Consider the following 27202-nt stretch of genomic DNA (forward strand, 5'->3'; position numbering starts at 1 on the left):
TGGCTGGTCATTGCACCAGAGATTTTGTGGAGTTGATCAAGCAGTGCCAGAATATTCAGGAGCACTATCGTACTACGGGAAAGGAAGTAGCGGGAAAGAGCTTCAGTGGGAGGACTACGCCCTTGAAGGGTAAGGGAAAATGTTTACAAGCACAGTAGAACACCAAGTTTAAAAAGACTCCTTTTGTGAAGAATGGAAGCGGAATGTCTGGTGCAGGGAAGATTCCCACTTGTGCCAAGTGTGGGAAGATGCATACATGTGTTTGTCGACTGGGGCAGATTGTTTGCTTCAGTTGTGGTCAGGCAGGACATTATTCCAGAGAGTGCCCCAAGAAGACGGGGCAAGTTGCAGCCATTCAGGCGATCCCTATTCAGTCTGTGCCTACTTAGAGAGCCATAGAGGAGTCTATGGCACCCACTAGTGCCAGGGTATATGCAGTGACACAGCAGGAGGCATAGAGGTCTCTAAACCTTATCAGAGGTACTATTCTTATCAGAGGATATGCATTTGATGCCATGTTTGATTCCGGAGCTACCCACTCCTTCATATCAGAATTTGTTGCTAATGGATTACATTTGCCCATTCATGAGTTCATGCCTCCCATGGTAGTGAAAAGTGCCACCGGAGACATTGTTTCTACTTCTTTGAAGTGCAAAGAAGTCAGATTCATATATGATAAAGAAGAGTATATGGTGGATTTGATAGTGCTTGAGGGCATGAACCTACATATTATATTGGGTATGGATTGGCTGGTTTGGTATGGTGTGATGCTCGAATGTTCTAGCAGGATGATTTTCTTTTCTTCAAAAGGAGAGAAGTCGGACAGTTTGTACTTGACGGCACCGCAATTAAATAAGGCTCTAGATGAGGGAGATGCAGGATACATTAACCTGGGAGGACTCGTAGGAGACTCCAAAGAACCTACTGCTAATATTTCAGTTGTGTGCGAGTTTGAAGATGTATTTCCGAAAGAAATTCCCCATTTTCCACCTGAGAGGGAGATTGAATTCTCAATCGACTTAGTACCTGGTGTGAGGCCTATCTCATTAGCTCCATATCGGATGTCACCAGTGGAGCTAACATAGCTTAAGAAACAATTAAAAGAATTGTCCCGCAAGAATTTTATCAGACCGAGTGTATCTCCTTGGGGTGCATCGGTGATCTTTTTGAAGAAGAAGGATGAGACGATGAGATTGTGCACTGATTATCGCAGTTAAACAAGGTGAAAGTAAAGAACAAGTATTCTCTACCACACATAGATGATTTGTTGGATCAGCTTAGAGGTTCTTCTGTGTTCTGAAAGATTGATCTTCGTTTCGGATATCACCAGATCCGGGTAAAGGCCGAGGATATTCCGAAGACGGCTTTCCGATCCAGATATGGGCACTATGAGTATCTAGTGAGTCCATTTGGGCTTACTAATGCCCCGGCCGTGTTCATGAGTTATATGAATCGGATTTTCAAACCACAATTAGATCAGTTTGTTGTGGTATTCATTGATGAGATTCTGATATACTCCAAAAGTAAGGAAGAACATGCAGATCATTTGAAGATAGTACTACAGATTTTGAGGGAGCATCAGTTATATGCCAAACCATCCAAGTGTGAGTTTTGGTTACATGAGATCCAGTTTCTTGGACACATCATCTCATCTACAGGAGTGGCTGTTGATCCGAGTAAAACTGAAGTTGTGCTGGATTGAGAGAGACCCAAGAGTGTTACTGAGATCCAGAGTTTTCTGGGTTTAGCCGGATACTACAGGCGGTTTATTAATGGATTCTCCAGAATCGCCTTGCCATTGACTAGGTTGACCCGAAAAGAGGTGCCATTTGCATGGACCCTTGGGTGTGATGCGAGTTTTCAAGAATTGAAAGATAAATTGACTACCGCACTGGTTCTGATTCTTCCTGATCCAGAGAAGAGATTTGAGATCTATTGTGATGCATCCAAGTATGGATTAGGGTGTGTGTTGATGCAGGAGCGAAAGGTAGTGGCCTATGCTTCTAGACAGTTGAGATCACATGAAGAGAACTACCCTACTCATGATCTTGAGTTAGCGGCCGTGGTTTTTGCATTGAAAGTATGGAGACACTTCTTGTATGGTGCTACCTTCACAGTTTTTAGTGATCACAAAAGCTTGAAGTATCTATTCGATCAAAAGGAGCTTAATATGAGACAAAGGAGATGGATGGAATTCCTGAAGGATTATGAATTTGACCTTCAGTATCACCCTGGAAAGGAAAATGTAGTGGTTGATGCCTTGAGCAGAAAGACCACGGGTGTGGCTAGCATGATGATTGCAGAGTATGATTTGATTGAAGAGTTCAGGGATTTGTGATTTTCTGTGACACCATTTGAGACTTTATATTTCATGACTACGGTCGAAGTCCGAAATTCGTTAATGGAAAAAGTTAAAGTGGCCCAAGTGCTTGATGAAGGGATCCAAATGATGAAAGAGCAAGATTTTGTGTTCACCGATGCTTCTAATGTGAAATACTACAAAGATTGATTAATTGTCCCAAAGGGGCCAATGGTAGAAGAAGTGTTAACAGAGGGCCATATGGGTAAGTACACCATCCACCCAGGTGCAACTAAGATGTACCAAGATTTGAAACGGAATTTTTGGTGGTCTGGGATGAAGAAAGACATAACCCAGTTTGTGAATAAGTGCCTGATTTGTCAGAAGGTAAAAATTGAGCATCAGAAGCCTTCTGGTTTGTTACATCCATTAGATATTCCGGAGTGGAAGTGGACGAGTATATCCATGGACTTTTTTGTTGGATTACCGAGAAGCCAGGCTGGATTTGATTCCATATGGTTTGTGGTTGATAGGTTGACTAAATCCGCCCATTTCATTCCAGTCAAGACGACTTTCTCCACAAAGCAGCTAGCCAGACTATATGTTAGAGAGATTGTGAAGCTTCATGGCATTCCCGAAAGCATAGTCAGTGATCGGGATCTGTTGCGAAATCGGCAAGTATACCGATCGTTCCAAGTAATAAAGTGATAAGAAAAGTATCGTTCCCACGAGGATTAATGCACCAAGTACTAGTTTAACTATTCCCCTTAAGTTGGAAAATAAAATTGGTTTTGAGAATATTTGTGATTGTAAAAATTGAGAATTATTCAAGACTTGTGAACAATTCAAAGATGATTTTGAGAACATGAGAATAAAAGATTAAAGTTGAGAAAAATATTTAAAAAGCTATTGCAGTAAAGGACGCCAACACCTTTCCGATCCCCACCTTGTAATATTAATTAATATTTACATTTAATTATTCATTGATCAAACAATTCACCATCTAATAATTAATTAGTTAAGCCCTAATCCCTTAGTGATCTTAACTTTATTAACCCTATTAGAATCCTAATCCCTTAGAAATCCTTTTTCAAGTTAATCCTTTAACCCAGTGAATTTTCCACGTTTGCAGTTCATGTAGCCTATCCCTAGTGCATACATGAACTGTTATTTTACCCTTGTCAGGAACTAGAATCCCAATATTCCTATTGAAAACCCTAACCCTCGCAATCCTAATAGAGTGATCAATTCTAAAAGAATTAAAAGATGAAGAACAGGATAAAATATATGCAATTTGAAATAATTAAATATAAATTTAACCAAACTACAAGGGGTTCACATCAAGGGTTGTGACCCTTACCACAATAATAAACTAGCCAGGCATAGCTGGATTAAACAAATTAAAATAAAAAGAATTCATAAAAGAAAAAGAAAAGAATAAGAAGAAGAATAATCCTGATCTCCAGTGTGAGTCTCCAAGAATTCTCTCCAGCTAAAGATGTTTTGCTCTGAGGTCTGAGTCTCTATTTATAGAGTTTATGCCTTGCTTAGAAATCTTGATCAAATCTTCATATTGTATCTTGGTCCAATACAATCTGAGGTAAGTTAAAGATTTTCCCTCTGATTCAAATCTTGATCGAATCTTCAAAAGAATCTTCACTAGAATCTCTAATCATATCTTTGAATCAATCCTTCAAATCTTCTAATCATATCTTTGACCAAATCCTTCAAATCTTCCTCTTTTTAATATTATGGAAAATTTCCTTAAAAATATTTAAAGGAAGATTTGATAAAATCTTCAATGATTCAGAAATCCAAAGCAACTATATTTGATATCTCCAATTATCTCTTTATTGAGCTGAAATTACTGCAAAATATCAGAAATCTTATGAGAATATTATAGAGAATAAAATAACAATTTAATTATAATTCTCATAACTTTTAATTACTTTTAATTCAATTTCATGCTCATATTGACCCTTAAAACATAGTAAATTGGAGACTCATCAGGATCCGAAGTTTACTTCACGCTTCTGGGAAGCGTTGCATGAGGCCTTTGGTACTCAATTGAGATTGAGTACTACATATCACCTGCAGACAGATGGTCAGACAGAGAGGCCCATTCAGACATTGGAGGACATGCTGAGAGCATGCGTGCTAGAGCAGGGTCATGCTTGGGACAAGTACCTGCCAGTGATTGAGTTCTCCTACAACAATAGTTATCATGCCAGTTTGGGCATGGCTCCTTATGAGGTCTTGTATGGCCGTAGGTGTAGAGCACCTACTTGTTGGACAGAGATTGGAGAAAGACAATTATTGGGGCCAGACTTGGTCTAAGAGTAGAGCATACTAAGATAATCAGAGATAGGCTGAAGAAAGCGCAGAGCCGGCAGAAGAGTTACTATGATGCCAAGAACATACCACTTGAGTTTTCTGAAGGGGATCATGTATTCATCCGACTATCACCTACTACAGGTGTTGGGCGTGCCTTGGGAGTGAGGAAGTTGAGTCCACGGTTCATTGGGCTCTACCAGATAATAAAGAGGGTCGGACCGGTGGCATATCAACTTGCTCTACTCCCAACTTGGCGAATTTACATGACGTCTTTCATGTGAGTTAGCTCCGCAGATATATATCTGATGATTCACACATTGTACATCATGATGACATAGAGATTAAGAAGGATTTGAAGTTCGTTGTTGGACCTTCTAAGGTTCTTGCTCGAGATGAGAAACAGTTTTGAAATAGGGTCATTCCCATGATCAAGATTCAATGGGAAGGATTGACACCTGAGGATGCCACATGGGAGCGGGAGGATGATATTCTCCGGCGATATCCCGACTTTGATATCAGGTATGATCTGATTTTGAGGACAAAATCTTTTTAAAATGTGTGGTGAATATAATAATCCTAAATATATGATTTTTAAAATAGAGGGTTATGATGAGGACCTTATGGTCATAAATGAAATGAGGATGAAATTCTAAGAATTTTGATACCCATATTGAGGGTATTATGCACAGATGAATTTTTATCTGTTAATTTTGACTGCTGACGTGATAACAGTCAATAGAATAGCTCCAAGTTAGCAAATTATATTTAGAGAGCTAATATAATGATATAAACATCATGAATGAGGTTAGGATATGATTTGATGAAGATTGATACCCATATTGGGGTATTTTTGAAAAGTCACTTCAGCCGGGTATTTTATACTGCTGTAGCAGCAGCCGGTAGAATTTCGGAAAGTGAAAAAGATGAGGAAATAGAAATAAAGACCAATATATGCCTAACAAGTCGTAATTAGCCCAAAAATGTTAAAGTTAAGAAGATTATGAAATACGGATACAATTAAGAACACCGGTAAAGACTATAGTGCAATTAAACAACTGTTAGTGGATCTGTGATCGACTAATCAAATTTTTAAGTTTTGAACATGATAATTAGACAAAATTAACGTTAAATACTTAAAGTTAGAGTCTTGGAGGTTTCCGAGTAAAAATTTGACGACGGTGCAGATAAAAATTATACCGGGTCTCACTAAAAGATGAATGGTCACTTAGTGACATGGCACCCCCACATTATGGCACCACCTTCCCTTGGCTGACCAGAATTTGCAGCCCCCCTTCTCTTCCTTCTCTCTAAATTTCAAATTTTGAAGACTCTCTCACTTCCCTCTAAGATTCCATCACCTAAACTTCTCCAAAACAAAAAACTTTGTTCATCAAATTGTTCCTCTCACTCTCCTCTTCACAACCATACCATTTTTATGTCGTGAAGCCAAAATTTCGTGGTCCTTAACCCTTGGTACAACCACGGTTTTGAGTGGATTGAAGTACATGGAGTTGTGTTCTTGAGCTTCCTTGAAGAACCACACTTGCTTGCTTGGTTCCTTTGATTTTTGGGTAAGTTGTCTTGATTTTTTTCATGAAAAACCTCATCTTTCTTCTTGTGTTCTTGAGCCTAAATCATGAGCATGTTCATGAAGGTTTGTCTTTGCTTAAAGGAGGGTTCTTGGTGGAAAAAGGTGGAGACTTGAGCTAAAGGAAGAACCTTGAAGATGTAAGCTCCCATTTGGGAAATATGAACCAAAAAGCCTCCCTTTTTCTTGTTGAGTGCCTCAGTTTTGATATGTTCATGAGGAGAATATTGTTTAAAATTTTGTAAAGTAATGGTTTGATGAAGATCTTTAAGGGTGTATGTGTTTGGAACCATGGAATCATGGATTTGATGAGTAAAGGTGCCACCTTTGGACCTTTGTGTGTTATTCATGTAAAAAGATGAACATGAACCCTATATGGACCCTTGATGATTCAGCCATGTCATGTAATAATAAGGTTTGATGACCAAAAAAAATGTGATTAAGTTGTTAAGTGGAAAAATGATTAGAAAGATTAACTAGGTGGGTTAACTCTAAGTAAAACTCACTAATCATGATTAATAATGGCTAAAAATCCTAATTAAAATAGCTCATCAAATCTGCCCCATAAAGTATATAAGGATTTAGTTGTGTTAAAATTAAGGAGATGATGAATTAAGGAATTAATTAAGGGTATGATTAATTAACAAAAGTAATTAAGGATCTAACTCTAAAATTGGACTAAAGTAGGGTTTAGGTACATTAATTAAGTAATTAGTAAAATTTAAGTATCATGACATAATGTGACTTAATAATAGAAAAATCCAAGAATTAATGGGAATTAGGATTTATAATCAAAAGTAATTAAGGTTTGTTAAGTAAACACATTTAAGGCTAAGTAACAAGTTTTTAGGTGAAATTGGGGAGAGCATATCTTCCTCCACAGAGGTCATATAGGTATGTTCCTTATATAAAATTGAAGCTTGAGACGTTAGCTATGTGGTGTCAACATTTGGTGTAAATTTAAGATGTATTCCATTCTGTATGTTCGTTTGAGTGAGGACTGCACAGGGAGGCCATGTGCAGGGGCTGTACATGGCTGCAACTTCCACGAATTGTTTCTCCCGCTGTGCTTACTCAAATTAGGCTCATAATATGTCTAATTAAAGATAAAGTTGTATAGTTGTCTGCATAAAAATTTGAGAGCAATTTGTTTAATAGAGTTTCCAGAATTACAGAAATGGTAAAGGATGTTTGGGGCCTTGTTTGGAGTTGACAAACAGCTTTGCTTGTCCAACTTCAAATGGTGATAACCAGAGCTAGGAAACTCCAAATGAGCCATGTGATAGCTTTTGGGAAATTTAATTGAGTCTAGATTAACATACTAAAATATGAGAATTTTATAAGAAGTGAGTCGCGCCTAGTAAATAGAAAACAGAAGCATGTACAGTTATGGTAAAACCGTAAAAGTGATATTTAAGCAAAGTGGGCTTATGGGAACCCTTAGTAACTTATAATAATCATAAATATGGCTTGGATGAGTTGAAAATAATCAAAGTTACCTAAGAGAGCCTTGCATGTGATTCTAAGCTATGTAAGTAATTGAAGATTAAAGTGACTTGTAATAATGCACTAAAATATGTAATAAGTAATAATTGGTCTAGACTTGTAATGGGCATATTATTGACATATGAGTATGAAAAGTGGAATCATTAAATGATTAAGTCATGGATATGACTTGATTAATTAATATGTAATTAATGATGTGAATGGTTCCTACTCTAGGTGTGCCTAGAGAACCGTGCACTTGAAGACTTTGTTGGAGCATACGTATTATATTGGAGTGTGGGCTTGTGCTAAGCTCCCTAAGGTAAGCTCCTAGTTCTAGTTGACTCCTCTCTCTTGTGGCCCCACCATGATGGTGGGCATTATGGTTGTATTGTATGAGAGTATATGGTATGATGTATATGTGCATTCATTCACATTCATATAGGTGTTATATGATCTTGATGTTATGATGATGCACTGATGATATATGTTATGAGGATCCTAGCCTGTGATCATGGTATGTAGGTTGCCTATGACTTGACTCTGGGAGCTATTTCATACTGAGGTTGTGTTGACTGTCTATGGCTTGACCCTGAAAGTCACACATGTGTAAATCGTCTATGGCTTTGACCCTGGGGTTTCACAAGGATGATATGATGATGCTATGTTTATGCTGTATGTCTGTATTATATGCTTTATATCTGACTTGTCATGCAGGAAGTGGCTCAAGGGTTAGAGGATCCTCTATGAACCTTGAGCTTACTGAGATGTGGTTATCTCACCCCGTTTGGGGACATCATTTCAGGTACCCAGAGTAGTGGTGATGCTTCTAGGGGCAAGGCCCCCGCATTGGAGTAGTTGATGATGCAGCTGATGATTTTATATTTTGTTTAGATTTGATGTTGGCATGTAGACTTGTTAACATGCTTAATTATTTTATGGAGATTGTTGTATGTATTTATTTAGGCTCATAATTGTATTCTTAGAGCCATGGATTATTTACTGATGTTTTTATACTTTGAATTAATTTAGACTATATGCATGTATTCAGTTAATTTGGGCATGGAGCCTTATTAATTGTATTGACCCATTGAAAGGATTGCAGTCCGTGTGGGACTTGCAAGCTATCTATTTAAATTATTGGATCAATTAGGTGATCTGTATGTGTGGGACCATGTTCCCAGTTATCCGAAATACAACTGTTATGCTGTCCGTGAGACTCCGTCAGGAATGACACTCGATGTCATATCTTGATGGTCAATGGCCACTAATACTGGCTCATGGGATTTATTAGTAGATGTATGTTTAGATTTACGCTTTCACAGTATCTCACGTGAATGTTTTTAGAAATGTTTTCATAAAAGATTTTGGAAAAAGTTTACTCGTATTTTTATAAGACGTTTTATTTCTTTTTCAAATAAAGTCTTCCGCTGTGTATGTCAAATATCATGTATGTTAACAACCGGAGTACTACGGGGTGTTACACATATCAATTTTATACTGATGCTTTCATGCTATGAAAGAAAAAAATGTGGGAGAGATGAAAAGATTGTATCCCCCTATTGTTCTAAATTGAATAAAGTTTTTTTTTTTTTTTTTAAATAAAATTGAATAAAGTTTTAAGGGTTGAATAATAACTAAAGTCGCTTTATCATAGTTTGAAGGACAGTCCTGGAAAGAGGCATATAAATTTACATAACATAAAATTTGAAAATAAGATTACAATTCTTAATAACCTAGCAATAAGCTAAGATCAAATAATCTAAACAAAAATACTCCATTTTTTTTAGCCCAATAAAATTTAATTCCAGCCTTTGCTAAAGATGAAATGCTTGAAACTAAATTAGCACTAAGCCCATTTATTCTTATTCAAACCCCATTAAGTCAAAACAATCTAAACTAACGTAAGCTATTGAACAGTTTCGAAGGCCCAAATAAAAAGAACAACCCCAAACAAATAGTAGCCTAACCAGCAATGGATTAAAGAAATCTAAAAATAGAAGAAAACGAAGAAGAAGAAGAAAGAAGGGAAGAAACAGGGGGCCTCATCGTTGAACGCAGAGACGATGGCTGCTGGGCGGGACGCAATTGAAAACTATATGTTATTGACGTGTGTTTACTATTGAATGGTATAAGCATAAATTCTTAGTAATAACTTGCAACAATTTAAAAATATAATTTTTGGTTTTGCATTGGATTATTTCTACAAATATTTTCTTGAGATTAATTTTGCATGTATAATTATGATCATATTAATAATATCGAAGTCTTCTTTATAATTGTTTATTTTCAAGATCTAAACTTTGGGGAAATTATGACAGTTTAGCATAAATGTTTATTTTATTTTTTTGTAAAAATTATTGCCTGAATACTGTTTCAATATTATTGTTTTTATTACGTTATGTTTTCTAGAAAAAAAAGGATCCGATTTATGCTTATAAAATAACCTCAATATCATACCAAAATTTTTATTTCTATCTCTGACGAAATTTTTATCTATTAATTCAGATAGAGCTAAGAATAAAATATTTCTTTTTGTTATCTTGTGTAAATTACCCTATAATCCTCAATACTAACATGCTCCTAATGAATCCAATTGGGTTGTTATTATCTATGATACACTGACATTTTAAAAATTTTGATGTGTTATATCTGATATGTTTTGACACTCCAATATGTATTGCAGAAACTAAAAAAAAGATTCAAAAGTTGTGTTGCATTGCATTTTTAATTCCAACTATTATATTTATTGAATTACGATTATCATTTTATTGATTTTAATATAAATATTTAGAATATGTTATGTTTCTTTGCAAAATTGATGGATATCATAAGTTTAGCTTCATTTTTATATTTAATTATTGAATATTAAATATAATATATACTATATAAATTTAAAATATTATTTAATATTAAAACGTATCTTAACGTGTTGAAATATAATATCATATTCTATATTGGTATCGGTACAACGTTATTATTAACTTACTTTCTTTCAAAACTTTATCTAAAAAAAAAAAAAAATTTGAGTGTGAAGGATTCCAACTTCGTAGCAACAAACTCAAAAGCATTGAGTTGATTGCACAGAATATTTTAATTTGTTCTCTTCAGTGGTACGTCCTCTGTTTTTTTTTTTACTACAGAGAACCTCCCCTGTTAGTGTCCAAAGTTAGGTAATCTCCGCCCGGGGACCACCTTTCCATTTGTTGACCGATTCGGCGATTGGGGTGAATTAAAAAATAATATTATATAGTAAGACAGTTAATAATATTATTATACTGAAAATTAAGTTACTTGCAAGGTCAATGCTTGAATTATAACTTGTAGACTTGGTTTTGCGGAAATGTTATTTCTTACATGCTTTTTAAGACATTTCTGCTCGCAACAAAACAAAATTATCCTTCTCCTCAGACATATAACCATTATTATGTTGTTATCCGTGGAATAATAATTGTGCTAGATCACATACAGTTTAACATAATTCAATATATATTTGGATAGTTGTTACAATGGGTGTTGTGAGAGGACTTCACGGGATGTTTTATGATTTTGCCCGATGCTTTGCGAGATGAAAGATTTGAGATATGATATCTTGATTGGTTGGAATGATAACACGGAATTTGTATGGTATTCCGATACTCAAATTAATATCTGAATTATGAGCTTTAGTTAAGATATAACATATGATCGTATATAGGTTTCAAGCCTCTATTTGTATAGTTGTTGAGTGTTTTGCTTATGCTGTCTCAATATGGTAATATTTAATCTCACTGGTACACACAAGTGACTCTTGCAGTTTGTATATCCCGTGACCAAAATGTCTATTTGTGGATTACATCTTATAAGCATAGTTGGAACAAGCGCCTACCCTTTAGCCATTGGCTAAAATGATTGTAGATTTCTAAAATGCTAATTTCATGTAGCCGTAAAGGACTGAATTGCTGATATCATTTGTCAGTACACATGAGGGATGACATGTATATAACATGGGATAATTTTGTTTCCTTAGCCTTAAAATTTTAGTGATTGGACCATTTGGTCTTTTCATAGATTGAGCTTTTATGATGCGTGGGATAGGTCCAAATCGTGTTAATTAACAGAATCACCTAACGTAAAGTTGAAATTCATCGATGTATTTAAAATATGGAAAAAATGTTTTTATTTCTACGGTAGAAAAATTTCTCTGCCACACTCATATAAAATTGAGCAAGTTCCATTTAAAAAGAAAAGAGAGAAAATATCACTGAAACTCACTAAATTTTATGTGAGTGTGACAGAGAAATTTTATCTGAAACAAAAACAAAAATATTAAACCCTTAAAAAATTTATGTATTGCAATTAAAAATTTGAGACATAAATAAGTTGAAAGATCAGTTTGTATATATATATATATATATATATATATATATATATATATATATATTAACAGAATCAATTTATACCGGTGTAAAAATAATAAATCTTACTCTCAATCTTAATCGTTGATTTTTGTCCACCCAATGACTGTAAGTAAATGGATTATTCTCATTAATTAATTATTAATTTTCAATAAATTTTAACCGTCAGATATCAAAAATCAACGGTTAAAATTAAGTATACGATATATATATATATATATATATATATATATATATATATATATATATAGAGAGAGAGAGAGAGAGAGAGAGAGAGAGAGAGAGAGAGAGAGAGAGAGAGAGAGAGAGAGAGAGAGAGAGAGATAGGATCCTTTGACATCAGTGTCAAATTTAAAATTTGACATCTCATCTGAAAGCCGTTAGATAAAAAAAGATCAATGGTGCCACATGTTCACAAATCAAAGCCGTTGATCTCTTTTGATCTAACAGCTATCAGATGAGGTGTCAAATTTTAAATTTGACACTGGTGTCAAAGGATCCTGCCAATATCTATATATATATATATATATATATATATATATATATATATAAGGTAAGATCCTTTGACACCGGTGTCAAATTTCAAATTTAACACCTCATCTCAGAGCCGTTAGATTAAAAAAAATCAATGGTGTCACATGCTTGCAAATCAGAGTCATTGATTTTTTTTATCTAACAGTTCTGAGATGAGGTGTCAAAATTGAAATTTGACACCGGTGTCAAAATTGAAATTTGACACTGGTGTCAAATTTCAATTTTGACACCTCATAGAATATCTGTTAGATACAAAAAGATCAATGGTGTCACATGCTTACAAATCAGAGTCATTGAACTTTTTTGATCTAACGACTCTAAGATGATATGTCAAATTTCAAATTTGACACTAGTGTCAAATGATCCTACCTTATATATATATATATATATATATATATATATATATATATATATATATATATATATATATATATATATATATATATTGCAATAACACTTCATTTAAAAATGATTGATAAAGTAATTTTTTTTTCTAAGGATGTCACTATCCCTTTTGATTAGACTAATTCTTTTTGTGGCATAAAGCGTGAAAATTTTTTGCCATCGTCCCAAAACAGTGGCGTAGCCACCTTGTCACTTAGTAGTGCCTTGGCACTACCTTAGTTTCAAAATTTTGTTCTTATTATATATATATATATATATATATATATATATATATATATACTTATATTAATTATAATTTGGCACTATCTAAATAAATATAATAAATTGTAATATTTTTATCTTCAATTTTTAATTTTTATCCTTTTTCTCATTTTTTTAACCACTCATTTGTCATTTTACATTTTTAAACATTTTTTATTTTTTATTTTTATACCCATATCTTCTTTTATACAATTCTCTTCCCCCCTCCCCTCTTTTTTTTTTTTTTCTTTTTTCTCTTTTCCAATCAGCATCCCAAAATATCCTCCCTCCATATTGCTCTGAGTCTTGTTCTTCTTCTCAAAACCAACACCAGTCGTCGCCCAGCAACAAACTCAATCAACCTCCCTGATGCATAGCAAAAATTGTTAGTTTTTAACAAATGATTATTACCCATATGGTTTAGCTGATTAAGGAAGATCATATCAATTTCATTTTGTCTCCACTTTCATCAAAGAAATTCGAATCCATTTGATGTATGACTGAATACAACAAGGACCTATTACTGTTATAAATTCTTATATTTGAAATGTTTATTAAAAAAATTAGTGCATTTTTATTGTTTTTATATATAATAATAAAAATTTCTATGTTATATGACATTATTTAGTAAATAATTTAGATAAATATGCTAGAATTCATAATAATTTTTTTTCTGATAAATTTATGTAATTACGATAAATATTTTGATAATTTGATATGTTAAATTTTTTGGCACTACCTAAATTTTTTTGCTGGCTACGCCACTGTCCCAAAATATTTCACCTACGAAGTAAGTATGATTTATTTTATAATAAACCTACAAAATAATTTAATAAAAAATATGAAAGATTGTTCAATTCATTTGTACTTAATCAATTAGTACCGTGCTATACAATTTTAAGTTGGATTCCTATAAGTTACGTACAAATAGAAAAGAACAAGATAAATTTGGTGTCGTTTCGTTGTCTAATATAATATAGATATTTAGTATCTAAGTCAATGATATATTCACTGGTTTGTCTTGAACAATCTCAATTATACAAGATTATTTATTTCATAGGACAGAACAGAACCCACCATATTGTTTGTCTTTCTTATCTGTGAAACCAGAATTCTTTTAAAATAAATTTGTCTTTTACGGTGGATTCTCCTTTCTAATTGACTTTTTGTGGTAATTATTTTTTTTCAAGTCAATTTGCACATGAGTTACATTAACTCCAATAGGTGTAATGAATGCAAATAACATACATTCCTCCCCTTTTATAATTACAGTTTAAAGTTTAATAAAAAATAAAAAATGTTAAATATGTTCAATGTAAAAAAAGTATTGTAAAACATGAATTTTACATGTGGATGACTATTGGAATTTCAAAGGTGTATGTTATAGCCTTTTGCTTGCCAATGACTTTTGGTATGAAATGTAATCATCATGCATAATGGTGCATTGATGTATAATCATTCTCCTTATTCATTCTTAGAGTCTTATATAAAGACATGTGTTCTATGAAAAATAGAGAGTAAGAGTTCGTAATATTATCCTACTTTATGCAGAGTTTACGCTATGATTTTATTTATATTTCTCCCTTGATTCTATTCTTTCTCTATTTAATCTCTTAGTTTTATAACATGTTATTAGTACGATCAAGTCTCTAATGGTGTAGCAGCAAGAATCTTTGGTATAGCGAAATTTTCCATGTTTCGTTTCAAGCACAGATCTCTGGTGTAGCAAAATCCTCCATGTTTTGTTCCAAGCACAAGTCTTTATCGACAAAGTGGTGAATCTAATCAATATAAAAGGGAGTAACATATTTGTATCCTCTCTTCTTCGATTAATATATTTCATGACTTAATTTCTTTCTTTTTCGCTTTTTTCATGTTATTTACATTATGAAACATATTTTTTTATTTCCTTGATAGAGATTTGACTATCTAGTATTTTTAACTAACATATAGAATTTTATATTGAATGTTTAATTTTGGTTAGTTCGTGAATAATTTCATTTTAAGCATTCCTGAAGAATTGCATAAATATCAATGGATATTATTGGTCATTCAATACAAGAAAAAAGTTTATTTGTGTTGAAAAATTTCGTCATAAATTTTGTCACAATTGACAGTTTTCGACACAACTAATCAAATTTTGTCACAATAAACTTGCGACATAGGAATTTGTGACAAAATTTACTTGCGACGCAGGAATTTGTGACGAAATTTTATAAAATTTTGTCACTAATAAAAATTTTTCTTGTATTTATTATTTATAATTGTTACATGCATTTCCTGAAGAACTGGAGTTTTAGACCATAATTGAAAGGATCCAATTGATTTTTCTAGTAATTTGAAAGAAGAAAATTGAGAACAAACACATTATTTTTTAAGTCTCTCGAATACGCTCCAGCAACAGCCATATCAAGATAAATTATTCAAATAAAATTCTGAATGAGTTTTTTTGATGAAAAATCATAAAGTGAATGTCGTAAACATTGTTATAAAATTATTGTAATTAATTGTCCTTGAAGGATTTCCTACGGGTATGACAACTATTGAATCTAAAGTATGTAGAAGCATGGTCCATTAGTGCAAAGTATATTACTCTTTGACAAAAAGAGATAAACTTCAAAGTGACACTCCCGAAGAGGTTAAGGATTGTATAAATTAATATCTTCATATTTCTAGAAAAGCAACCCTAGAAGTGGTACCCGTACCGAAAAGTTATGAGATCTTTTCAAATTTGACACCTTCTAAAAGAATTTTTTTTCTATTAGACGTCTCTGTTGTGCAATTTCGCAGTTAGCAGTTATCGCATATGGTATGTGCCCAATTCCCAGATTTAGAATGTTGTTTTCCTCAACAATAAACTAAACTAGTCGAGTGAAGCTACTTCTGTGCAGGTGGAACACACACACACTTGTTAAACGTCATAACAGTAAAATGTACGAAGAGAGATAACCAAAACAAAATATCCAAAACAGCAAAATAAAGAAAAATACTAAAGTCAAAATAAATGGTGAAGTGTGTGACTTTCTGGAGCTCTAAGCGTGAAATCCGCGCTTTCAGCGTGAATATTTTTTGGAATTTTGGCGCTGATAGCGCCACCTTGGCGATGACAGCGCGAACTTACTGTGAAATCTGGAATTACTAGCGCTGACAGCGCCAATTTCGCGCTGTTAGCGCGGGCTGCTCAATTACGAAGTATCTGGCGCAGATGGCGCCAATGTCGCGCTGTTAGCGTGGACTTACTGCCTCTTTTTATTCTTGTGGCGCTGATAGCGCCAATTCCCAAATTTATGCTTTTGCACCTGTTGTTCATTGGTTTCACCATTTACCTCACTTTCTGAAATTAAAACTACCTAGTACAGATAAAATGAATAAAACAGAAAAATGACTATTGGGTTGCCTCCCCACTAGCGCTTGTTTAACGTCACGAGCCTGACGTACCCCTGATGATTATGGTGGTTGGAAGCATGTTACCATTAATGACCCAGTCTTCTTGGTCTAGTATTGTGTCCTTCCATGATCATATGCATGTGGATGATGAGGAGGGTTCTCAAGAACTTTAAACTTAGTTTTCACATATTTTTCCTTACTCTTGAGCTTTTCCATCTTAACCTTTAGCTTACTTTCTTCATGATGCTGATGGACTTCCTTCTTGTTCCCTTCCTCAATCTTTTTCTCCGCAATATAGTTAACTTGATCCTTAGGTTGAGATGCAAGTAATGGAGCTTCAATTGTAAGTACCTTGAATGTTTCTTGCTCTCCATCCACACGCATTATCAACTCACCCTTAGGTACATCGATTATCGCTCCTGAGGTTGCTAGCAATGGCCTCCTGAAGATCATAGGCACATTGGCATCTTTATCAATGTCAAGAATAACAAAATCAACTAAAATTAGAAATTTGTTTACCTTGACAAGCACATCTTCCACAATACCATGTGCTTACTTTGTTGAGCGGTCGGCCAGTTGAACATTTATCCTCGTTGGCTTTACTTCATCAATTCTCAGCTTCTTCATCAGGGTGAGGGGCATCACATTTATGCTGGCACCAAGATCGCATAAGACTTTCTCTATAGTCGTATTGTCGATGGTGCATGGAATACTGAAGCTCCCTGGATCCTTCAACTTTGGAGGCCAGTTTTTCTATATGATTGCGCTGCACTGTTCTGTTAGTGTAACAGGTTCATCCTCTGTGAGCTTCCGTTTCTTAGACAATGTCTCCTTCAGGAACTTTGCATACGAAGGCATTTGCTCTACATCTTCTGCAAAAGGAATGTTAATATGCAATTTCTTAAAAATATCTAAAAATTTAGACAATTGCTTCATTTGTTCATGTAGCTTGAGCTTCATGGGATATGGAGGTTTCTCAAAACGTGAAAAATCTCATTGCTTTTTCTGGACTACAGGAGGTTGCTCTTTTGCTTTTTCCTTGCCTTCTTGAGTGTGCTCATTCTTTTCTGTAGAAGCTTCAACTTCATCTTTTTCTAGATCCTCGCTTTCAGTAGTGATGACATTGCAGTGCTCCCTTGGGTTGATTATGGTGTCACTAGGGAATGTTCCTGGATTTCTCTCAGCTAGCTGCCTAGACAATTGGCCTATCTGATTCTCCAAGTTTCGGATGGAAGCATCTTGATTCTTATGATAGGCTCTTGTCTCATTTATGAAAGCATCAGTGGTCTGGATATGGTCATTGACGGTTGTAGAAAGCTGCAACATCGCTTTCTCCAATTCAGACGGCTCCTTATGTGGAATAGGAGAAGGTTGTAAGTAATTGTTGGATTTGTAATCCAAACCTCCCCCTTGAACTCTCCTTTGAAAATTGTTCCCTGGAGCATTGTTCTGGTTCGTCTGGAAGTTCTGTTGTGGTCTTGGATCATACCAGATTTCATTAACTTGGAATGGCTCAGCTCCTACAAGTGTTGGACATTCGTTGGTCTCGTGCTCTCCTTTGCAATACTCACAGCCAGTGGCGGACGCAGGTAAGCGCATATGTCCGCAAGTGCGGACATGAAATTTTGAATTTTAGTTTTTTTTGTGTGTAGCCATGTAGGTCTTTATTTATCTCTTGGTTCAATATTTATATTAGGAGTAAATATCTTTTTAAGTCCCTAACAAGAAAATGGTCTTCACTTTAGTCCCTTACCAAAAATTAGTCTCGATGAGGTCTCTAAGAAATTCAAAGTGGATCAATTTAGTTAAAATTGTGATTCCTCACAAATTCAAAAAAGACCTACATTAGTCCCTCAGAAAGACTAAAATGGGTCCACTTTAAATTTCATAGGGACTAGGTGACTATTTTTTTTATAATGGACTAAAGTGGGGATCGAATTTTTTGTTAGGGATCAAAAAAGATATTTATTCTTATATTAGTTAGCAACGTAGCAACGTACGCAGATGATTAAAATAACATAGCAACGCAAATTGATTAGAGAGAAAATTTATTCTTCCTCCCCTGTCACGTATCCATTCCCATGATTTCTTCATCCTTTGTGATGGAAACAACTGGATTATGAGCGTGTTCAAGTGTTAATTTAAACTTTCTTTATAAAAAAAATGTCAGGGCCACTGCCCCCGAACCCCTGCCACTAAATGTACGGACATAAAACAATTTTTCTGGGTCCGTCACTGCTCACAGCTAACTGAATTAACTTGAGCTGTAGAGATTTGCATCTTATCCAACTTAGCGTTCATATTGGCGAGCTGTTGAGATATACTCTTCTATTCAGCTAACGCCACATCATTACTTCCCAATTGCAGTAGTCCCTTTCTTGGTTGAACTGCCATCGATGCGTTCTCGTTCCTTGCCATATAGTCAATCAGCTTTAAAGTTTGAGTTGTTGTCTTCTTCCCTATGGTTCCACCAGCTGCACAATTGACAACCATTCTGGAGTCTAGTGTCATTCCATTATAGAAGACTTTGACTTTCTTTCCGTCAGACAAATCGTACTGGGGGCACTTTCTGATAAGTTCTTGGGATCTGGTCCAACCTGCGCACAGAGTCTCTCTTGGCTGTTGAGTAAAGGTTGGTAATTTCATTAACCAACTTGTTGTATTTCTCCATGGAAAAGTGCTCTACGAAGAACTTGGCTGTCAGATCTTCCCACGTTCTGATGCTGTTGGGAGCTTGCCTATCCAACCATCTAAGAGTTTTTCCTGTTATAGTAAAACGGAACAACCTCAGTCTAATTTCATCCTCTGATACCCCATGATGTTTGGTAGTGTCACATATTCTTAGAAATATGTCCATGAAATCATGGGGGTCTTCATAATCTTCCCCGCCAAACTGAGTTTTCTCCACCAATCCTATCAGTGACGGATGGATGTCATAATTGTTGGCATCAATTTGTGGTCTGGCGATGCTTGAATTTGGTCTCGTGAAAAGAGGAGCAAGGATTGACTCCATCAATTCATTTTCTAATGGTGGTGGATTATGAGTTGTCATCTCGGGAACTGCTTTTGGCTCTGAACTCGAGGATTCCTTTTGCTTCTTTTGCTTAGTGAGTTTCCTGTTTTTCTTTGTAGTCTTTTCAATTTGTAGATCGAACTGTAAAGAGTCTCGATTAACTCTACCTTGCATAAAAGAGAGAAATCAATTAGTAACAAAATAAAAATAAAATTCCAATCTCAAAGATCGAAAGTTAAAACTAATATTGGCGTAATTAATCCCCGGCAACGACGCCAAAAACTTGTTGCGAAATCGGCAAGTATACCATTCGTTTCAAGTAATAAAAGTGATAAGTAAGATATTGTTCCCTCGAGGATTAATGAACCAATGATTAATTTTAACTATTCTCTTTTTAATTAGAAGAAAAATTCAATTTGATTGTGAAGGTGATTGATTGTTGTAATTGAAAAATATAATTTTAAAAACAAAAAGATTTAAAAGCATGCAAGAATTTATCAAGAACGTCAAGAAAATATGAGATTCATTAAAAATTGTAAAAGGATTGTAGCTAGGATGCACTTCACCTCTGATCCTCCCTTATATTCCTAAATTGTATTTTATAACTAACTAGGTTATTAGCTCAGACAATTCATTATTTGCCTATTAAATAGTTGAACCCTAATGTCTTAGTGATTTCAACCCTTTAACCCAATTAGAATCCTAATGTCTTAGTAATTCCTCTTGAATTAAGCATTAAGCAAATTAATTAAATGTCTGCAATCTATGTAAACTTATGTCTAGGTCATCCACGGATTGTTATTCTACCCTTATCCAGATTAAATCCCCAATATGTCTATTGTGAGCCCTAACCCTCAAAACCTTATAATAGAGCGATCAATTCTATCAAGGATATCGAAGAATTAACACAAGTAGAATAAAATTAACTAACTAATTAAATTATAAAAACAATATAAAAAATATAAACAATTCACATCGGGTTCGTGATCCTAACTACAAAAAGAAAACTAGCCAGACATATCTGGCTTTAAAAAATTAAAATAGTAAAATGAATTCATAAAAGAAAAAGAAAAGAAGAAGAAGATGAAGGATCAATGGTCTTCGATCTTCAACTTCGTCGGAATCCTGATCTCTAGTGTGAGTCTCCAAGAATTCTCTCAATTCTCTGTTCTCACAATCTCTCCAGCCAAAGATGCCTTCCTCTGGGGGGTCTGAGTCTCTATTTATAGAGTTTGTGCCTTTACTTAGAAATCTTGATCAAATCCTCATCGTATATCTTGGTCCAATCTCCTTTGATACAATATGAATCAAGGTTTAAAATAATCACATGCCTCCCGCGCTACTAGCGCTAGGCTGGCGCTGATAGCGTGAGAGTGTTGTCCTAGATACAGCAGCTTCGCGCTACTAGCGCGAGTTTCGCGCTAATGGCGCGGTTGAAAGAATTTGTTGGCGCTGATAGCGCCAGCAGCGCGGGGCTTCAGACTTGTGCTTTCAATTAGGCTTTTTTCTTGTCCATTTTCCTACAAAATTATAAGAAAATCAGTGACAAGATATCTGATTGAGATTTGTCAATTTAATATCAATTATAGCCCTTTTTATTCAAGATTGATCAAGATTCTTTCTCTTTTTGGCTTAAAATCATATATATGCTGGAGGCATATCACCAAGCAGATCCAACTTTTTTCTAAAATGCTACGGCGACAAACTTGCTGCTACTGGCAGTTTGAATGTCATGTGGCATAAAAGCCGGGGCTACAAGACCCGCTGTTAGTGGTAGTGATTTTCGACTGATCAGACCAGTCAAAAAGTCCCTGCATATAGGACACATGACAATCCAACATAGACCGCTGACAGTGATAACAACTTTTTTTCTGACGTGTCAGGCATGAAACCTGCTAACACTGGTGGCGGGCTTTTGACTGTCAAACACGTGTCATAAACCAACCAATAGTGGCAGCAAGTTTTTGTATTTAAACCCCCCTCACCACCCTGCTCCCTCATTCGAAACATTTGTTAGTGTTTAGTGCTTCAGTGTTAATGTTATTTTGTCACTATTATTTTCTACCCCTATTTTTTTATTTTAAAAAAATGAGTGGCAATAGTGATTCATTAATTGTCATTGTGTTCTATAATGGGAGGCAATATTATGGTCGTAATGGTCTTATTTTTCAAAGAGATACGAAAATATTTCGCATGAGCCCTCATTGTAGCTATAATGCTCTGAAGAAGACAATCAATAAGAAGTTAGGATTACAACAGAGTCAACCTCTGTTTTGGTTGACTGCTAGATGCTCCGTCGGTAATGAGAAATGGGTTAGCATGGAGATTGTTGAAGGTGGCGATGTGGTTCAAAATAATTACAATTAATACAAAATATACTCAAAGAAAAAAATGTGTACACTAACCTCATGGTTTCTATGTCGCTGACATATTAAAACCAGCCTGCCTCAAATAAGGCTGGATCTGTTTGGGAATATTCATTTGATCGTGCATGGCTGCGTGCCTAACATTAATATGGTGATTCTCCTTGCCATTCCACATGCACGTCGATTCATGTTTCTCCTATAACATTAGGAGACTACAATCGATGGGATCAAGTTCAACTACACTTCGTGGGAAGCCTGAGGAGCCTAAAGGAGAGGCCTAGTCATCCTCGTGAGGTGGTGAACCGGTAAGGGAATCCATGAATCTGTTTTTAAAAAATTAATATTTTATAATTGCTAAAATTAATTCAAATAAACACTAAATTATATATACTAACCTTTCTTTTATAATTTAAAGGGTATATAAAATTAATTAAAAGAAATACTAAAATATAATATATAACCAAAAATTAATAAAATAATATTAATTTTAAATGACAAAATTAATATGTCAACTATCCTAGAATTTTTATCCTACACTAACTCATATAACAAAAATAATATGCCTCAGCTATCCTAAGGTGACAAATATTATAGCCTAAACTACAATATATAACAAAAAATAATAAAATTATGTTAATTATACATTTATAGTTATTAATTTAAATAACAAAATAATATGTCAGCTATCTTAGGGTTTATATCCTACACTAACTCATATAACAAAAAATTATATTGCAACTATCCTAAGGTTTAAAATTCTAACCTACACTAATAATGCATAACTAAAAATAAGAATAATATTAAAAAGAGAGAGAAACTAATCTTTTTTTTTTTGTAGGTTACAGGAAATAGAACACACACACCCACACCACTAGGCTAGCCCTAGTGGATGAGAAACTAATCTTTAGAAAGAGACATAAACTAACCTTGAGAGAGAGAGAGATTTTTGAAATGGTGGGGAGTGGGGTTGGGGGGGATATTTAATGGTTGAAATTCGTGGATAGTGGCAGCAGGTTACACGTCTGACACGTTAAACAAAAATCCGCTGTCACTGACAGAGAGTTTTTGTGGGACTGCTATGTGTCCCACATTCAAGAAATCTGTTGACCGGTCTAACCATTGAAAATTGCTGCCACTGACTGTTGGTTTCGTAGCCTCAAGTTTCGTGCCACATTACATTCGAAACCTGTTGTCACATCGAGTTTGCCATCGTGCTATTTTGAGAAAAAAAATTTACCCACATGACATTCTAGAAAATAATATATAAAAGTGTGGCACTATGATCGATGTCCCAGAAGATAATATAGTTAAATAAACTTATAGTTATATTAAAATTAATACTATCTAATGACTTTCTTAATTCCTATGTCGAACATTAAACAAAAATTATTTTTAAACAGAAAAAATATTACTTTTTTTTAAGTTTTTTAATTAATTGTGTTTTAATGTTATAATTAAAGTAATATCCATTTAATAGCATATATTTAAAAATATGCTGCAATTGAAACCGCTAGCTCTATAACACCTATGAATCAATTTTGCATTAATTGACTCGAGGTCAAAATAAGTAATCAAGGCAAATAACGCGTAACTCTAACATTACCCGAACCTTTAATTTGAGTTATAAAAATAAATTTTTAAGTGATGCTATGAGAATAATAGATGTCTTATACTTGATGTCATTTTTTTTTATACATTATACTAGTATATCATTTAGTACGTATCAAATTTATTATTTTAATTATATTTTTAACATTATAATTATATCAGTATATTATACCACAAGAGAATAACACAACCCCTAAGAATTTCTCCGGACACAATTGCTCAAGTTACTACACACATGTGACTTTAACCAATAATATTACCTAATTAATGCAATTTTCGTTTTCCTTTTTTTTTGGTAAACTCCTTTTTCTTTTTGTAAGTTACCTGGAATAGAACAGAACGCACAACCACACACTCACACACACTCTATTACACACACTCACACCACTAAGCCAGTGGATAAACTCCTTTTTCTTTACATATACCATCTTAGTACCTTTGATCCAATAGTAACTAAGTAGCTAATGTGTCAGTGTTAGCCAGCATATAATGTCACTCAAGTCAACAAACAAGACGTAGACTGCACTGTATATATAAACATATATGGGTACTCACTCAACTCCAAAGCATAGGACAGACAAGGAAAACCCCTTTGTGTTTGTTTCCAATCACAAGAGCAAAAAGTAGCTGTCTGTTTCAATTAAGCAAACATGAAGGTATGATCTTATCACTTAACTAAGCTAGTGCTAATCTCTGTCTTCAGTTTTTTTTTTCTATTTTTTTTTCTTTGATAAATTTCTTAAAAAGCTATACATGACATGCCAAATGCAGCAAAAACTAGTTATAAAGTTGCAAATGGACTGTGACAAATGCAGAAACAAGGCCCTGAAAACTGCTGCAGAGGTACCAGGTAATCATCATGCCAATTCCCTTTAAGTTTTAAGAACTATATTTATATTAATTTCTATATATAAAATACTCCCCATTAAAATCTGACTATTGAGATTAGGTGAGAGCAATTTATACATGTAGTTTTATCCTTGCATATTTGTAAATGGTTCTTTCTTAGACGAGAGCAATTCTTATACGTGACTTAAAGAGTCTGTTTTCTAATTCTAACATTTTCAGTCACAAAGAAACATTTTTATAACTGATGCTCGTCCTCTTTATCTATATTTCTATATATATAAATGAAGAAATTGGGTATGCGAAATCATACTTATAAATGCATGCGGTATACATATATATAGTGCTTCTTAATTTGTGGTGAGTGATGAACAAAACGTGGTCACAGGTGTGACTTCGGTGTCACTGGAAGGGGATGAAAAGGATCGTGTTGCTGTGACCGGTGACAACATTGACACGATTTGCTTGGCTAATCAGCTGAAGAAGAAATTCCGCTGCGTCATCATTCTGAGTGTGGAAGAGGTGAAAAAGAAAAAGGAGGAAGAAAAGAAAAAAGAGGAAGAAAAGAAAAAGTGTTGTGCTGTTCTCTGTCTTCCACCCTGTGATCCATGTACCAAGTGTCATAGCCCCAGTTGCAAGGGTAAGTGTGAAAAATACTCAAAGTGCATCAGTCCCAAGTGTGATGACAAGTGTGTAATAATCTGTATTAAATGCCAGAGTCCCAAGTGCCATGGTCAATGTAACCCTTGTTCCAAGTGTGAAAGTCCCAAGTGTGATGGCAAGTGTGTCATCAATTGCTTTAATTGCCACAATCCAAAGTGTCATGGTGAGTGTAAGCCTCCTCCACCCTGCTTTGTTCAGTGTCCTCCAGGGTGCACCTGTCACAAGTGCTATGTACCTTATCCACCCTGTAACCCTTATCCCCCTTATTGCAGGGTGGTTTATGATCAAAACCCTGATAGTTGCTCCATCATGTGATCCACTAGCAAGGCAACCATGGTTTAATAAGATATTTGTAATATCCAATCTTTCCCCCAAGGACAAACCACCTACAACATCGTATTTGATTAGTTCTTATATGTTTGCTTTGAGTTTCATGTAAATTTTCCAAGATGCTATTTTATTTTCCTTCTTGATGAGCGAGTTCAGTTATTGTATATCTTTATGATATCATTAATAAAGAAAATTAGCTGGCAAGAAAGCTTCACCGAAGAAAACCCCACGAAATTTCAATGTCTTTGCAAATGAGGATTCATCACATTTCCCTCCCTAAAGTTCAAGTATATGATATTGAAGAAAAAAGTGGTATGGAATAAGAAGGAGTTTCGTAAATTTAACATTCTTGTTTTGTTAGAAAATGGGAATGATAAGAATCTAATTCTAGACTGCTTAATCATAGGCTCTCATTTCATATTATGCACTCAACTCACCCAAAAATTAGTGTTGTTGGGTGATGACACATGAATGATTTTATTATATATTTTAATTCTTCTTAATTTGTGAGTTGAGAGTAGGTGTTAGAGAGATATAATATAAATCCTTCATTTACAAGCTTAAATTTTTATGTTGAATTGATTCTTTATATAATATCAGACTAAGGGATAACAAGTTCGATCCTCACAGCCCCTTGTGCAATATCCATGTTTTAACTCAAAGGGCTCTTGCGTGAGTGAGTGTGCTAAAAAGATATAACATAAATCCATTAAAGATTCTTTACTTACAAGCTTCATCTTTTGAGTTGAATTGATTCTTTGGAGTAGGATAGTTCAACAACACACAAATTAATTATATTCTAACTATAGAAGAAATAATTACTTACTTTTTCGTGTGTCTTTTTTCAGGATATCACTGCAAGTGAAGCTAATCTTTCAGACATTGTTGTTACTATATATGGGGCCTTTTCAACAATTGCATTATTTAGAAATTAAACTTTGGTCTACTCGTAAAACTGCTGCTCGATTATGTCTTTTGAAATATCAATCTCAATAATTTAGATTTTATATAAATCATTGTATGTAACGCAAGTTTAGTTTAACGATATATATATATATATATATATATATATATATATATATATATATATATATATATATATAGGGAAATAACTATCCCATGTTGCATAGTTATATTGGGGCAGAAATCAAAGTGTTTTTATAATTTTAATATATTGCAGGATTATATTAGTCTTTATCATTATAATATTTTAATCTTATAATCCTAAAGCGACGTCGTTTTGAGCTTACTGGAGATAACTTTATCTCCAGTAACTGGAGAAATACTTTTCTTATATATATATATATATATATATATATATATATATATATGAGGTACGATCCTTTAACACCTCATCTGAGAATCATTAGATCAAAAAAGATCAATGGTGTCACATGCTTACAAATCAGAGCCATTGATATTTTTTGATCTAACGGTTCTCGGATGAGGTGTCAAATTTCAAATTTGACACCGGTGTCAAAGGATCCTGCCTATATATATATATATATATATATATATATATATATATATATATATATATATATATATATATATATATATGACTCTTAAAGTAGCTCCGGATATATATTTATATGCAGTAATGCATGGACTTGAAAGTGGGTAGACATTGTGTTCAATTGAAATGTAGAAACATTTAGTACGTCCTAAATTAATTTGAAATCAGAAAATTGAGCTATTTGTGGAGCT

At 34.3% G+C, this 27202-nt stretch overlaps 2 protein-coding genes across 2 annotated transcripts; both read left to right on the forward strand.

The window, feature by feature from the left end:
• Window positions 1–515: 515 nt before the first annotated feature.
• Window positions 516–1085, forward strand: LOC133297866 (uncharacterized). The gene has a single exon (XM_061497090.1). The coding sequence runs from the start codon at window positions 516–518 to the stop codon at window positions 1083–1085; it is 570 nt and encodes a 189-aa protein (XP_061353074.1).
• A 23336-nt stretch (window positions 1086–24421) lies between these two features.
• LOC133297860 (uncharacterized) lies at window positions 24422–25480 on the forward strand. Its single transcript, XM_061497081.1, has 2 exons — window positions 24422–24506; window positions 24891–25480. The coding sequence occupies exons 1-2, from the start codon at window positions 24422–24424 to the stop codon at window positions 25478–25480; spliced, it is 675 nt and encodes a 224-aa protein (XP_061353065.1).
• The last annotated feature ends 1722 nt before the right edge of the window (window positions 25481–27202 follow it).

Source organism: Gastrolobium bilobum, unplaced genomic scaffold (genome assembly GCF_033153095.1).
Source record: "Gastrolobium bilobum isolate Gb01-03AN ecotype WA unplaced genomic scaffold, APGP_CSIRO_Gbil_v1 utg12026, whole genome shotgun sequence".
In the NCBI taxonomy this organism is placed as follows: domain Eukaryota; kingdom Viridiplantae; phylum Streptophyta; class Magnoliopsida; order Fabales; family Fabaceae; genus Gastrolobium; species Gastrolobium bilobum.

Bases quoted from the DNA above. Each gene is read 5' to 3' on its own strand.
- LOC133297860 (XM_061497081.1), top strand. From the start codon at position 24,422: ATGCAGCAAAAACTAGTTATAAAGTTGCAAATGGACTGTGACAAATGC. The intron at 24,507-24,890 runs GTAATCATCATG...ACGTGGTCACAG, and splicing joins AACTGCTGCAGAGGTACCAG to GTGTGACTTCGGTGTCACTG.
- LOC133297866 (XM_061497090.1), top strand. From the start codon at position 516: ATGTTTGATTCCGGAGCTACCCACTCCTTCATATCAGAATTTGTTGCT.